Source organism: Neocloeon triangulifer, unplaced genomic scaffold (genome assembly GCF_031216515.1).
Source record: "Neocloeon triangulifer isolate White Clay Creek 2 clone unplaced genomic scaffold, ASM3121651v1 ptg000014l, whole genome shotgun sequence".
In the NCBI taxonomy this organism is placed as follows: domain Eukaryota; kingdom Metazoa; phylum Arthropoda; class Insecta; order Ephemeroptera; family Baetidae; genus Neocloeon; species Neocloeon triangulifer.
The window spans coordinates 13,895,905-13,911,067 of record NW_026775556.1 but is presented as its reverse complement, the minus strand read 5'-3'; the positions used below and the strand labels follow the sequence as shown (position 1 = coordinate 13,911,067).

Genomic DNA, 15,163 nt, shown 5'->3' with positions numbered 1-15,163 from the left:
TAAAAAACAAATATTGGGAGTTATTTTTAATTATTTTCTATAAAAATCGGCTCATTTATAATTCTAAAAAGTTAGTCGATTTTTATGCAAAGTACACACAGGTTTTTCTGGATATTTGTAATTTTATCCCGTTTTCTCCAGTACCACAGGACTTGATTTTATTTTAAAAGAATTCAGCAACAAAAACTTTTGCTAGAGTTTTCGCCTGAAAATGCTGATGTTCGTCACGCCAGCATCTTTCCGGCAAAGCGACTCTCGTTTGCGGAAGCACGCATCTCCCTGGGTGACAAAAGTCAACACTCGTCTTCCCTCGTCTGGCCGCAAACAAGCCGAATCTTTTTCGCAAACTTTGCCGGCGGCCGGGTCGTTGCTGTTATTTCAAAGTAAATCTGCGCCAGCCACACGCGGTTTCTTTGCCGAGAGCTGAGAGCGAGCACCACACAGCTCCCCGCAGAAATCAGCAGCTCGCGTTGGATTAAATTACACCGGGGAGGAGGCACCAGCAAGAATTAGGGTCTTGTGATTTCAAGTGGCCCAATTTCGCTTATTGCTTGAGTTGCTTGAGTGCGATTTTCAAATTATGTTTAAACTCTTGGGTCGAAAACATTGGGGCTGAAAAAGTTGTTATATATTTTATATGAAAATCTCCGCTCGATTGGAAATTGATTGGATATTTTTACGACCGGATGAAACAGAAAAACTCGCTGGGGGAAAAAATTGATAAATTACAAAACATGTATTAAAGCCCTGGAGTTAGCGAATTGCGTCAGCTGTGTGACAACAAAACTTTGCGCGTAATTTGCAAGGCAAAGCTCTACGTGTGTTGGGTCTAATTGAGAGCTCTAGAATTCCGAGAACTTCAGATGATGCTGCACAACAACAGTGGCCACAAGCGGACGACTGCGTGCATATTATTATCCCCGGCCTATCATCTATTCGGAGGTGCCCTTAATAGCATCAAGTGCGTTCAAGACTGGCCGTAATATGCTAAGTGGCTGGTCGCTCTCATTACACGTGGGAGCAGCACTTTCGGATCGATCAAGAGAGTGGCTGAATATATTTATCAATTTGCGGGCGAGCACAATTTTCGCCTGCGTTTGACGGTGCAGCTTTCGATTATGAAATATGTGGTCGTTGGGGCCACGCAGGAAAACGCTGATGTGCCAGAATTTTTTGGTGGAAATGAAATTTTTGCTACATATATTATGAAAGTTGAACAAAAAATAATCAACGAGGAACATGACTTGGAAGTTTTTGGTATAAATAGATGATAATATCTGCAATTAATTCTTGTTTGTGAAAATATTAACAAATTTTCAAATATATATTTTCATAATAATTATCGTATTCCTGACAGGGAACTTTGTATTCCTTTGAAGAAACTGACACTCGAGGGCATGATTATGGGCGTGTATTCCTTATGAAGTTATGGAGATTGATGCACATCAAAACAAAAAGTAGTTCATGAAAGTTGCAATTAACAAATAATATTATTGTAATACAAAGGATTATATAAAAAATTCATTAAGTTGAAAGTTGTATTTTTTTCTATAGCATAATATCGAATGACATCAGCCGTTTTCATTAATACCAATCAAATATATTTTTTCCGTCGAATAAAAAATGTAATGCAAAAATTCTTAATGTAAAATACTATTTTTAATAATAATAATATTTTCCCGATATGCATTCAATAAAATTTGAATCATTTTTTTTTTAGTTAACATTATACATTTTGCTGAGCATAATATGTAAGCCGAAAATAGCTGGCATTGCCGTTAAGTCTAAAGGTTTTTCAAAGAAAATAGATTATTTGATAATTGCTTTTTTCTTTAATTAAGTAACACTCCTCGCACGTACTGCAAAACAAGTCGAAATAACTTCCACTTCCCTGTCAAGCATGTGTATATACATATATTATAAATATTCAAAACATTATGTTTGAGGAATGATGACGTCACAGTCCCCTTCCACTCTAGTTCAGAACGAAAGAAGTATCTAGATTCCATGAAAACAATAAAGCATGGGGTAAAATTTAAATTATAAATAACATCAGGACAAATATATTCAACCAGTATTCAATAAAATAAATAAAGGAAGAAAAAAATTAAAATAATTATATATGTAAATAATCAAAGCTTAAATAAATTAAAATCCTATATTTTTTCTTAAACGATAGCATTTTTTTCCAGGATATTCTTTCGCCTCACTTATATTTTTAATTTTTAGTTGATTTGCCAAATTATTCATATTACACAAAAGGATTATTACAGTCAACTCCGCCACAAATTGGCCCATTTCCCTTTTAACTCTGATGTGAGTTGACAGGTGAGTTAAATTTGAGTCTGCTGGTGCAGAGTCGCCTGCAGCCGCGGTGTCGAATTACCTCAAATTGGACGTTATTAAATTTGGCAGGTTCCTTCGGGCGACACGCGGACGGATCGGCTAACAAACTCGACTAAGGAAAGCAAAATCGAAATACAAACTCTCGCTTTTTTCCAAATATAGTATGTCGTGTGTGTACATTTGAGCAACGCGTTTGAAAGGCGACACTTTGTTTCTGCACAATCAGCATCACTCGGCAGGCAAATGCTGTAATCCACCAACACTCGCGGTGGTTTTTTATCAGTTGCTCCGCTGGCAACATCCCACACGGGACGTCGTTCGCAGCAGAGTTGTAAGAAATCTCCTTTTTTGCTCCCTCGGCGCGACAAAAATGGTTTTTATTAAAGTTATTCAAGTTAAGAACGAGTCGGCCATGATAAGAAACCGCAAACTGCGATGAACCTATAACGTAAGTATTTCCGCATATTTTACTGGACAAAAGCAATTTTCATTTTCATTGTGTCATAAATTAAATAATAGAAAATCATTAATTTAGGTTTTAACCTCCTACTTATTTAATTCATTATAAACAGATAAAAAAACTGCATGAAAAGAAATAGAAGAAGCAAAACAATAGGTCGCAGAGGGGCTGCAAAAAAATTTTCCCGCCCAGAAAAAAGGAATTTCGCTTTCCATTGTGCCGATGTTTTTTCCGTCTCCACTTTTTATGACGGCAACGGCTCATTATATATCTCGCGTGTCGCTCGCATCAGCAGCTAGCGCGAGCGGCTCCCGTTTCACTAGCATAAGAGAAGAGAGTCATTTCTTCTGACAAATGTCGTCAAGAGCGCTCTACGTCTTGCAACGCTTCTGAATGTTCCAGAGCAAGAATCTCATAGAGATATTGTTTACTGAGAGCATTGCATTTTAGTGCAATGTGAAATTTAAAAAAAAAAACCTATTAGAAATTCAATCATATGGGTCGAATAAAAAATAAAAATAAATATTTGCTGCTACAGAAAAAAAATTAAAAATATTCAGTAAAAAAAAAATGCAAAATTCAAACGAAAGATTCTTTCTCCCAATAGTGTAATATTGCAGAAAATCTTCCGAGCAAAAAACTGCAGCAGTTTAGAAGCGTTTTTATTTGTAAATCGGGTGCGCAATCACGATCGCGGCACTTGAAACAAAAAGTTTGCGCGCAGCAAAATTGCACAAGTTTGCTTTTGCTGGGATCGTGCAGCTTCAAAGGTGCACGCGGCTCTCGAATAATTTTATAAGTTTATTATGCCGCCGGAGGCTGCGCTACACTTGCTTACCAACTTTCCTTCGACGGCACAAACTATTCCGAAAGGACAGAATTGTAGGAATTTGCAACAATTACCCCCACGGTGGGACGCGCGCGCAGCCATAAAATAAATTTACGCCGAGAAACGCGAGTGATTGATTTGGGACGACTCTGCGAATTCACTTTCTCCGCGTGAACACATTCACGTAATTGATTCGAATGGGAATCTTCACGACGATGATGAGCATAACTTTTGAGAATAAATTACACGCCTCCACTTAATGAATGATTGTCAGGTTCAAATGAGCCCAACAAGGAAAATCTCTCCTTTTAATAAATGCAGTGAAATCTCAAGCTCATTTAAATTTAAAAAAAACCATTTCATGCAATATGTTTGTTTATTTAATAGAAATCAAAGTTACGCGAAATGAACCAAATATTATAAAAATTATACAAAAATTTTCCTACGAGGAAAAATATTTTTATTTTAGAACTTTCCTGTTTTGTCTTCCAAAATGAAATAGGAAGTACGTCAATAGCGTCGTTGCCATTATATTTTTCATAACTAACAATAAGCCAAAAATGAATACAAGTTTGAGGACAAAAACATCGCAATATATTGCTACATAATTACACGCTTTGTAATAAGAAGCGGCGGCGCTATCTTGTTTGTTTTTGTTTTTCCGCAGTTGAAACAAGAGACCGGCTAAACGGGCTAGGCAATCCCGACGGACGGCAAAAAGCATAATAAAATTGACGATCAAAACAAGAGGCACCCCAATCGGGGCTTTTTTTCTCTCTCTCATGCGTGCCACTTTGAAATTAGCTCTTGTCTGCTGTAGTGCTGATTTGCATGGAGGCGGATGAAATAACGGACGGAAATTCTATGAATATGGAAGAGACCCCTCACCGGCAGACCTTCTTTTTTCTGATGACCTCTGACCTCAACCGGGTACTCTCCTCATTTCGGCGTTAATTGGTTCTGCGGTGAAAATAAAAAAAGAACTTAATTTTACTTTTACTTTTTTAGAGTATTTTGACTATTTTTATTATATTTCCAGACCAGAGAGGCAAACTGCCTGTGAAACGAGCTATTTTAAAAAGCATCGCGGTTTTGCAGCCGAAATGCGGATTAGTCACAGCACGTTAGGCGCGGATTGGAAAAGTCTCGCACTCCGTTGGCCTTATTTAAATGCAACAAACGCGCAGCTCATGACCATGTAGTGAGAATTTTCCATTTATTATGTGTGTGCCTAGTAAGCCAACTTTAATTAGATCTTTAGCACGGTTTGGAGAAAATAGGCGGATCTCATTATTTGATTTCAGTCAAGTGGAAAAGTAGCAGTATAATTACAAATTATTTTGATAAAATTTCCCATTAAGTTATTTAAAATTCCTTCATCCTATTTCGCACTCAAAAATTCCACAGCATCGAAATAGAAATAATTATAGACCTTTTTTTGGTATAAGCTTTAATTTTTACAAAATAACAAATAACCCTGAAACATTTAATTGTGTTAATATTACAATGTTTGAAATTAGTGTAAGCGGAATTTTATTTATTTTTTCATTCTTTAAAAGTGGACTAATTCCTTTTTTCAATTAAACTCTTTCACGTACCACTAATTTGATTTAATTTTTTATATAAAGACATAACCTTGTTGCAATGTAATATTTTTTCTTTTCATTTCCATGTAACATTATAACGTTTTGATAAATTGATCAAAATCTCAGTTAGGCCGATCCATCATCCGCTTCTATTTCAGACTTTCAGAGTTGACCGGCGTTTTTAGGCGCGTGCTGTGTGTGCATCAAAATTCAGTGGGTCGGCCGCTGCCAAAAAAAAACTTCACATATTAGACCGGAGCAGAATTGATTCGCCGTCATAAATATAGCCGTCGCGATTACCACGGCCAACTTCCGTTTCTTATTTTTTTCCCTCCATCCGCGGCTGCAGCACGTCCGATATTGGCCTGACTCCGAGACTGATTGAGATACAAAGAGTCCCAGTCGCTTATTCACTTTGTCATAATTCTCTCTTTCTCTCTCTCTGACCTGACAAGACTCGATCAGAATATCAATGGGCTCCAATTTCTCCACTAGCCGATGAATAATGCGAAACGACACGCTGATGCGCGCGTACGTACAAACTTTTCGACTTCACGATCGACGAGAATGTGTGCGTCTCTAGGTGAATAAAAAAACTCAACCATGACTTTGTTAACATCTATATAAGTATATAAGAGACCCAGCTTTGTGAATCTTACTGAGAGGCACTGTTTAGAACATTATCAATGGCTAGGTGCCAGATTATTTGTCAAATTAAATTTTAAAAGGTTTACATGAAAACTATAAAATCGTTGTCGTTGGAAAGCAAAATTTGGAAAGCTTCAATTATGCAAAACGGCTTTCAATTATGTGACTAGTTACCATTGAAGATATAAAAACCATAATTATAATTATTAAATTTATGGATTTGGGCAGAGAATGCCCAGTGATACTTTAATAAACACAATTAATTTGCAACTAAAAATATACACGAAACTTGTTAATTAAAGAATGAGAAAATGCAAAATTTATTTCGTTAATAGTTATTTAAAAAAAAATACAGAAAACACTTATAATAATAATTGTTATATTATTATTATAATGATTGTAATATAACTTTTTGAAAGATTTAAACTTTCAATAAACAAAATCAACTGGAATTATTAATTTGTTTTGTATTTTTTGTCATTCTAAAAATTCATTTATATTACTTTGAAAAAATGGGCTGTCAAAAAATCAAATTACGCCGTTAATGATGTGTTTAGCGTGCCAGGCGCGTGCAGAAGCTTACGAAAGTGGTGCTCACGAGCGATATATAAAATTTCCAGACGCACACTCCGTTTCCCAGAAAGAGATCGGCGAGGAATGAATGTAACCCTGCAAGTAAAATAAACGCGTCTCGGCCTGCAAATAAACGCGGTGCGCGCGCGAATTACAGAGCTATGCGCTTTCCACGCAGGCAACAAACACACACGCATGAAATTAAAACAGCGTTTTTCTTTCTTTTCATCTGCGCTGCCTATTCTCGACGTTCCGGCCGAATGTATGTAAATATTATTTGAAATGCACCGAGAGCGGGTTCTTGTAAACGTCACATGCTCACCCTCGCTCGCCCTCAACGCCTTAATAATAATAAAAAAATCATATTTAAGAGTGTTTGTTTTTAATTGCTACGTGCGCACGTTGGCCCGAAATAGAAGTTTCGCGATCTCTTTTCACGGCCATGAAGATCAATTTATGCATTTCAAACGTGTTATTTTTTTCTCTATAGAAAGCTCTTTTTACTCATTTGAGTGAAATGGAATTAGCAAGTAAAAATTTTTAAAACGCAAGAGCAAAATTAACGCAATTTAAATATAAATCGACTTAACTTAGTTATTCATGAATAAAATATGTAAAATATAATTCCGTTTCAATTTTCAATTATGTAATAATCATATTAAAATTATATTATTATTTATTGTTTCTGCATATTATGTAATGCTTCTTCTGAAAAATATTTTAATCTATTTAAATTGAGGATTTACACTCGACTCAATGTGTAAATTAGATTATAAAAAAAATTAACAATATTTTTTTAACTATATATAATGATCAGCAAAATACGAAGGCATCCTGCTAATTATTCATATTCGTAAATTATTTGTAACACAGCAAGTTCTTAGTATTATTTTTATGTAGCAGTGAAATTCTGTAAAGATTTTAAAAAATAAAATTGGTTTTCAAACATAATAAAAAAACCTTAACGACCCCTTGTGACAACGCACGCAACATAATATCCTCGCAAATAAACTAACTATACGCAAAATCTAAGGTTTGCAACACTCACCTTTTTACACCTGAGGAGTGCAATTATAGTGATGAGGTTGCCAGGGATGCCGAGCAGAATGAAAAGGACGCAGCAGGCGACGGCCAGGTCGAGCAGCACCGGCGAGTAGCCCTTGAAAAGGTTCTCGCCAGGGAAGTCGGCGTCCGTCGACGACGCCGACTGGTTGGCGACCAACGAGTCACCGGCCTCCATGTCACGGCGAACGCGTTCCGCAGACCAAGTGAACGACGACCGCCTTCGAATCCATCCTTCCGACTGAGTCGCACGCGCGCAGGCGGCGCAGGACAACACAGAGGAGCAGAGAGAGTACTCGGTGGCGCGCGGGCCTCCCTCCTCGCCCGCCCGGCCGCCCGGCACCCGCCGCCGGGCGCCGCGCAATCGCTCTATCGGTGCCATCCTCCCGGCGGCGGCGAACGCAGTTTCGCTTTCTTTCGGTGCCAATGTCACCCGGCCGCCGCGAGAATGCAACGCTAATTACTCGCCAGCTCGAAAGATGCAGTTCAAGGGCGCCGGAGCGGCTACTGTTCGGGAATTTATTTGACATTGGCCAAGGAAAGAAACCAATCATTTAATTTTAAATAAAGAAAGAGTTCAATAATACATAATTACGTTAATTTTATTTTGAAAAAGCCTATGAATTTTTGGCAATTATTTTCAATTACTTGTTTTTGATGTCAGGCGTTTTAGCAGACCTCTGCTAGTTGTGATACCCTTTCTGCTCATTTTTTCCAAATCAATTTTTTTCATGTATGAGTCAAATGTGTCAAATCATGTATGACTTGAGTAGAATAAACAACAATATATATGTAATCTTTATTTTAAATATGTAAAATTTGATAACGTTTGGGTATATATAATGAGTTAATTTTGTTTTTATTTTTAGCATTACCATGTTGCTTGAATAAGTAAATCACAAAGAACACAAAAATATGAGACCAAATTTATTAGTCAATTAACAATTTATTATGATTAAATATTAATTACCACGAGCATTGTCAACGCCACTGCTATATATATTTTTTTTTTCAATAGCTGCATTGAAGATTAAAAAAAAACCTATAACAAATATTTTAAAATTTCACTATCCTGTTGCAAAATACAAACTAAAAAATTTGATTTTTTTTAAATAAAACTTACTTATGATGTCTAAAACTAGTGAAAATTTAAATTAATTTTAATAACAAACAACTTTTTAATTATAATTACATAATTAAATATTTGTACATGGATTGTCTATTGTCGCTCATTATATCCTTCCTTCTTTCTGGATAGATTTGTTTTAAATACATACATGACTACTTAATTATTGCTAATATACGACAGGAAATGAGGTGGTATTTTATAACCAACAGTTTTAAGGAAATAAATTGCCAGACGCCGATAAACTATTTTATCGCCGTTTTTATCTCTGTAACCCCATGAAACATTTGTATATGAAATTTTTGTTATAAGCTTGGAGCCGTCTGAACAAGAGGCAAGAAAAGTTAGAAGAAAAAATGGACAATGAAGAAAGCGTCGAAACGTAAACTTAGAAATTTTTAACAAATGTTTACCTTAACTGAAAGCTAACTATGATTTATTTAGTATGCCTCGCACTTTACTCACTGTTTCGGCAGTGATAATAATTTTGATCATCATTCTCGGAGTTTTGGGTAATTTGTTGACCATTCTTGTGTATTCATTAACTCCCAAAATACGAAACGCAACCGCTGCATTCATTGTCAGGTACTTCAAATTGCTATTTTATTCAATCTTAATTATTAAGATTAACCGAGATCTGTAAATTCAGCCTCAGCTTCGCCGACCTGTTTTTCTGCATTTTCGTTTTGCCGTTCAGCGCGTCTAGGTTCATCCATGGAAAATGGAAGTATGGGGATTTTGTCTGCAAATTGTATTCTTTTGTCGAGTTTGGAAATGTTGGCGTTTCCCTTCTGTTCATCATGATGATTTCAATAAACAGGTATTGCAACTGAGAAAAATATCAAGCACTTTCCATGAGCTGAAATATTATTAGGTACGTTAAGATCGTGCATTGTCAGATGTATGAGAGAATTTACACGCCATTGCGGACTGCAGCCATGATTGTATTTTGCTGGCTAGTCAGTTTCTTGATGCAACTGCCTACTTTGCTAGGAGTCTGGGGTAAATCAATTACTTTTAGGGAAAACCCCAATTAATGAAAATTAATTAATGAATGAAAAAATAGGTACATATGGCTATGATGAAAAGCTTTTCAAGTGTGACATTGTGGAAGATGACAACGGACGTTCAAGCAAATCAGCGCTCTTCATTATTGCATTTACCCTCACTTTCTCCACCATCATCTATTGCTATTCCAGAATTTTTGTCGTTTACTTCCGGTTAGTAGTTGCAATTGTTGAATTGAATCTATACTGACTTTAAGATTGCTTCTTCTAGGTCAAAATCTAGAATTCGTCAGAATTCAACATTTCAACAATCTGATAGAAACAAAAATGCAGACAATCAAAGGGATTTGCGTTTCACACTGATAATGTTCACGATCTTCATATCATTTATCGCCTGCTATGTTCCTCAAACAATCATTACTCTTGTGGATGAAAAAAAGGAAAAACCAGGTTTTAATATTATGTCATTTTTATATGATTGTTTTAATTTAACCCGATTCCAGCGTTGTACGTGGTGGGATACGACATTTTAAGTTTGTCCGCCTGCGTCAACCCCATCATCTACGCATTGATGAACAAGCAGTTCAGAGATGGCATCATTCAATTGCTGCCTGTAAAGAACACTTTCAACCCCGACTATCAAACTAACCAAACTGTATCTGCTAGCCTTAAATAGAATCATCGTAATTCACCATTTATATTTAAAAAAAATTATAATAATAATAATTTTATTGCTTTATAGGTATTTGCATTATTTTTACTTCAATTCATCATAGCTTCACTTCCATCAATGCACATGGCTAACTTTTTTCCAAATTAATTGCGTGGAAAATGTATATTTTGAATTTTCCGCAGCACAACGTTTACTTACAAAAATATAGATGACCATAAACCATTTATTTTATATAATTATGATAATTATTTCCTGACATATTATTTCAAGTTTAAACGCTGAAATAAGTTTTTAAATTAAATAACGAAAACTAACTTCTTGCGGTATATTTAACTCTCACCAGCACAATCAAAATATTAATGTTTGATAAGCCAAACAAATTATACGAAACTCTTATTTTATTTCTTTTACATTTACATATTACTAAACTTCCTCACAAGCCAACAAAGACCATTACAAAGTTTCCAACAGTGGTATTAAAATTTTGTATGACGCTTCAAAATGAACTTCCACAACGAATTTTTTTCTAATTGTTCTTATTAACAGCGCTCAATAATTTCACATGTGCTCTATTTACATTAACTGCTTATTATTAGTTTTCTCTTCAATTACGATTTTATGTTAAAAAATAAATGTGAATAAATTCATTACAATTACATTTAAAATCGTAACAAATTAATTTCAAATCTAACAGTTGACTAACAGGTATGGCCTTTAACAATGAAGATTAATTTATTTCTCTCCAAAAAATTAAGCACACAAACTGTAAAGGAACTTAGTTATTTATAAAGAACCTCAATCCCTTTTTTGGATTTCCTCTCGATTCCAACCAATGAAGAAATTTACTACTTTTGAAAAGTGGTTTTCGTGTTTCTACTTTTTTGGCTTTTTTGGTCAGCCATTCGTGGCGGGGAGTTTATGCAACTGGCTGAACGCTGGCGCATCAACGGCTGCCGCTGTAAAAGTTATTAAACCAGAGCACACCGACTCGAAGCGGTTTATGTAGCGCAGACGACCTAATGAAAATGTACTTTGAAGCCGAGTTGTGCCGAGTTGTTTACGATAATTTATTCATAAAATGTTTTTTAGGGTTTCGTAATATTAATGAAAATGTTATCAATATAATACATGAATAATATCTTTCATTTTTTTTGTAAGTTTTCATAGCTCTGGATGAAATGAACATTTTTTCGTCTCTTGAATAATCACTCTCTCAATTCTATATTTTTATAGCAAAAGAATTAAACTCCTTTTTTTAATTTTCTTTCTTCTTTTTCATGTTTACAGCCCTATTCAAATGACCTACAGACCACTACAGACAGAAACAAATAAGGAAGTGGAGTCTGAGCAAATGAGCGGCGCTCTCTGTAAAATGCTCCACAGCACGCCGCGCTTCTATACTCCCCACAGAGACTCTAAACCCAACGAACGCCCTTTCGAAACAAAATGCTCGTCACCAACTGTCAATAATCGCGACTCGTTTCGTCACCGCAACCGTGCGTGTCTCTTCTCTTCTCCCTAAAATGTTTTTGTTATTCTGTCTGAATACCTTATATCTCAAGACATGAATAATGAATAGGAAAAACGTTTTAAGTAAGACGCACATCGTTGGTTGGCACTTATCTTTGTAAATATAAGCGCGGTCCACCACTTCCACTTCCGTGACCTTATAGCCTCAAACAGCAGCGAATGGTTAGAGAAATTCTTCAAGCCTGTGCTAGCGATTAGAAGGTGTTTATGGAAGTAGATTAAAAGCTTGGAGGTTTTTCCTTGATATCGCAATTAGTCATTTTCCGCAAAAATAAATGTGTGTTTTGCTGAGGACTGAGCAAAATAAAAAAAGAAAAAAATATTATCTTAAAATTAAAATGAGTCTTCATAAAATATACTTTCAATATTTTTGGAACAAATTTTGATTAATACTATAGCAAACCAATGAAAAGGAGGAAAACAGATATTTAACTTAATATTTTTACTATATTTTTTTATAAAAACGAGCCTGTACACATTTCAAAATGCATATCATCCAAATTAGGTTTGGAAATAGATGTCAGTGAAAGAAAGGAGAAGCGGCGGAGAAAGTAAGAAAAATTGCAATCCATTTGGAAGATGGCATATAAATCAAGTCAAGAGCGAGTGCCACCCTCGTCTGCTACAACACAAAACGAGAAACAACATTTTTGGCCGGCGTCCCGCTGGCGGATGCAAAACGCCAAGATTAAGCGTCGCTCCTCCAGCAGCAGCTTTTCCTCGCCGATTTGCAATGCTTTTCTTTATTATTTTCTGACGGAGTCCCTCCGAGTCTGCCGCTGCAGCTGCAATTCCCTCTTCGCGCTCACCATCAGCAAAAAGCGAAAAGCACTCGGCCATTATTCCCATTCGTCTCCGGCGCTGCTTTTCTTGCCGGGGCTCAACAGCACATGTTCCGCCGCCAACAATGGCAACGAGAAGTGAGTGCTCTTCGCTGTTATGTACGGATAGCCCAGCAGCTATAGTGGAGATAAATGCAATTGCGACAATAAAAGAGCCAGATAGAGTTGGCTGGTACGCTCATTATTGTGTGCGCGAGAGCTCCTAATCTAAATTCAACATGTTATTATTCAGACGTTTATGTGTCTTTGAATGTGTCACATTGCACCCGACGAGTACCCCTTCTAAAATATTATTATACTGCGCACGTGGGTATAGGCAGAGCTGCTATATATTATCTCAGCAAATATAATGCGGTACTTTTCGGCTCACACATTCGACACATAGCCACATTCTTAGAAAACTTAGCTCGAGTTATTTTGTGATAAAAGTTAAATAATACATTTAAGATGAGATGTAAGATCCTGAATACAAAATCTGCCAATTTTTAAATTAATTTAAATTAATAGTATATTATGAATTAAAAAACAATTAACATTTAATTTAGAAAATTCAAATAATATTGCATGAAGTATCGTTTGTCTACTTATCTGCAGTACCAAAATACTTAAGAACTTTGTGATAATTTTTTTAAGCATATTTTCAACCAAAACTTTCTTTTTCTGTTTGATTTAATAAGATTATCAATTAAATGAATTAAATATAATTACGCTAATTAAATTTATCAACTAATCCAATTAACTCGGTAACTGTTTTTATTAATAAGGTTCAGTGAAATGATGTAATAGCCTGGTTTTTATACGTTCACTGATTAAAGTAAAGCTCTGTCAAACTAAAAATGGTAAAAATAATGCACTGAAAACCTGCTGCAAATAAATTATGCAGAGTATGACTATGGTGTACTGGACCCTTTAGCAAAAATCAATCGCTCTCGTCATGCAAACTTGCGTTCAAAGGCACACAGGATGCTGGTGCGCGGCTCATTACGCGCTCATTATTCGGTTTATTTATTGCCGGGCGGGGGTGGGGGCGAATTTCGACGTTCATTACCTCTGCCTGCACCAACAATGCTGCCAAAGCCTGGGTGTGGTTTTATGCCGGGACGAGAGGCGCTCACTAGACTAATACAACCCCACACTTGAGTGTAGTACATATTTCGTATGTCCCTCCAAAAACGCCGCTCACGTGCTCGGAACAAAATAAAAGTGACGAATAAGGAGCGACGCATGTGGGTTTCAGGCGCGAACAAAGAAAATAAAACGCTCACTTAATGACAAAATTATTTCCGAGTGCCAATGTGGGTCGCTAGTTTGCTTTTGGGTGGAGAAAAAGAAAGAACTTCTTATTATTGTTGAGGGAATTTATTTATGCGCGAATAAAGCAGCGAGTCGATAAACAACCAACGTCTTCATTTCCAATGCGGCGGCGACGACTCGCTCATTGTGATTCACTCGCCGTTGTATAATAAATTGGGCTCATCGGCGCCGAAAGTGCTGTAAATTCTGCACTCGCCAACGAAAACACAACAGCAACAACAAAGAGGCAGGCGCGCAAATCACGCGGACACCCACTTGGTAAATTTGAATTTATTAGGCTTTTGAGTGAGAAAATCTGCATAACGAGTCAAATAGATAAAATAGCTGCTGGGCCATGCAATTTAAATATTTAAAATTGTGTGTTTAAATGGATATTATTAATTAAAATTTATTGTAAAAATTTACTGATTTTTTTTTGCGATTTCATTTTACATGGAATTAAAAATTTTGTCAAGCAATAAAAACATTTTATTTATAAAATTTAAAATTTGAAAATTAAATGCAACATTGAAAACATTGAAATTTTTAGTGTTTTTTTTTTTTTTTTAGATTTTTATGAAACTGAATATTTTTTTATTATTTTTTATTTCTAATACAGTACCTTGTTGCAGTTAAATCTGGAAATATTTTACTAGTGTTTTAAAAATCAAGCAATTTTGCTGCTCTTTAAGCTAAGATTCTGTATTCTGAATGCCAGGAAAAAGAAATCTGATTTGAGAAAATTAATAAAAATCACAAAATAAAAAATGAGCGAAAATAAGGTGGTTAATTAAAATATTTTAACAAACGTGTGACTCCAAATTTCAAATTTGAACATATTTTATTAAACATATTCTTAGAATATTTTATTTTAGAGAAGAAGAAAAGGCGGTCAGTGGTAGTGTTGCAAGATTATATAAGAGCGATTGCGGCCTATAATCGGCGGCGGCGAGTTGGATCGTCCGGCGTCTGGACACGCGCCCGGCCAGCCGCCCGTTCTGTTTGTTATGAAAGCCACCCACGCCAATCTTCTCCATTTCTCGCACTCGAGCACGGCAGCGCAATAATAAAAATACGCGAGCGGCGGCCGTCATTAGCGCAGCTGGCCCCCGAGAAGTTTATCACTAGTGAGGCACGAGCCGGCACCGCTGACGTCAGCGACTCAATTTTCCAAATACACCAAAAAAT

At 36.1% G+C, this 15,163-nt stretch overlaps 2 protein-coding genes across 3 annotated transcripts in view; one reads left to right on the top strand and one right to left on the bottom strand.

Annotated features, from left to right (window-relative positions):
• The window catches only part of LOC132200825 (protein trapped in endoderm-1-like), a 43,552-nt gene extending 35,780 nt beyond the window's left edge, over positions 1-7,772 (bottom strand). The window contains exon 1 of the mRNA XM_059626564.1: positions 7,491-7,772. Within this exon, the coding sequence (XP_059482547.1) occupies positions 7,491-7,682 (192 nt within the window). The 5' untranslated portion in view covers positions 7,683-7,772. The remainder of the gene's footprint in view (positions 1-7,490) is intronic.
• Positions 2,649-11,328, top strand: LOC132200826 (G-protein coupled receptor moody-like). Of its 2 annotated transcripts, XM_059626566.1 has the most exons (9): positions 2,649-2,794; positions 8,943-9,012; positions 9,075-9,215; positions 9,280-9,450; positions 9,505-9,632; positions 9,697-9,850; positions 9,909-10,087; positions 10,141-10,320; positions 10,380-11,328. In XM_059626566.1, exons 2-8 carry the CDS (start codon positions 8,987-8,989, stop codon positions 10,311-10,313), a joined length of 972 nt encoding a protein of 323 aa, XP_059482549.1. In that variant the 5' UTR covers positions 2,649-2,794; positions 8,943-8,986; the 3' UTR covers positions 10,314-10,320; positions 10,380-11,328. The 2 variants fall into 2 exon arrangements, with proteins under 2 accessions (XP_059482549.1, XP_059482548.1); XM_059626565.1 differs by lacking the exon at positions 10,380-11,328 and having other exon boundaries at positions 2,650-2,794; positions 10,141-10,376.
• Positions 11,329-15,163: the final 3,835 nt, after the last annotated feature.

Bases quoted from the DNA above. Each gene is read 5' to 3' on its own strand.
- LOC132200826 (XM_059626566.1), top strand. From the start codon at position 8,987: ATGGACAATGAAGAAAGCGTCGAAAC. The intron at 9,216-9,279 runs GTACTTCAAATT...CTGTAAATTCAG, and splicing joins ACCGCTGCATTCATTGTCAG to CCTCAGCTTCGCCGACCTGT. The intron at 9,851-9,908 runs GTTAGTAGTTGC...TGCTTCTTCTAG, and splicing joins ATTTTTGTCGTTTACTTCCG to GTCAAAATCTAGAATTCGTC.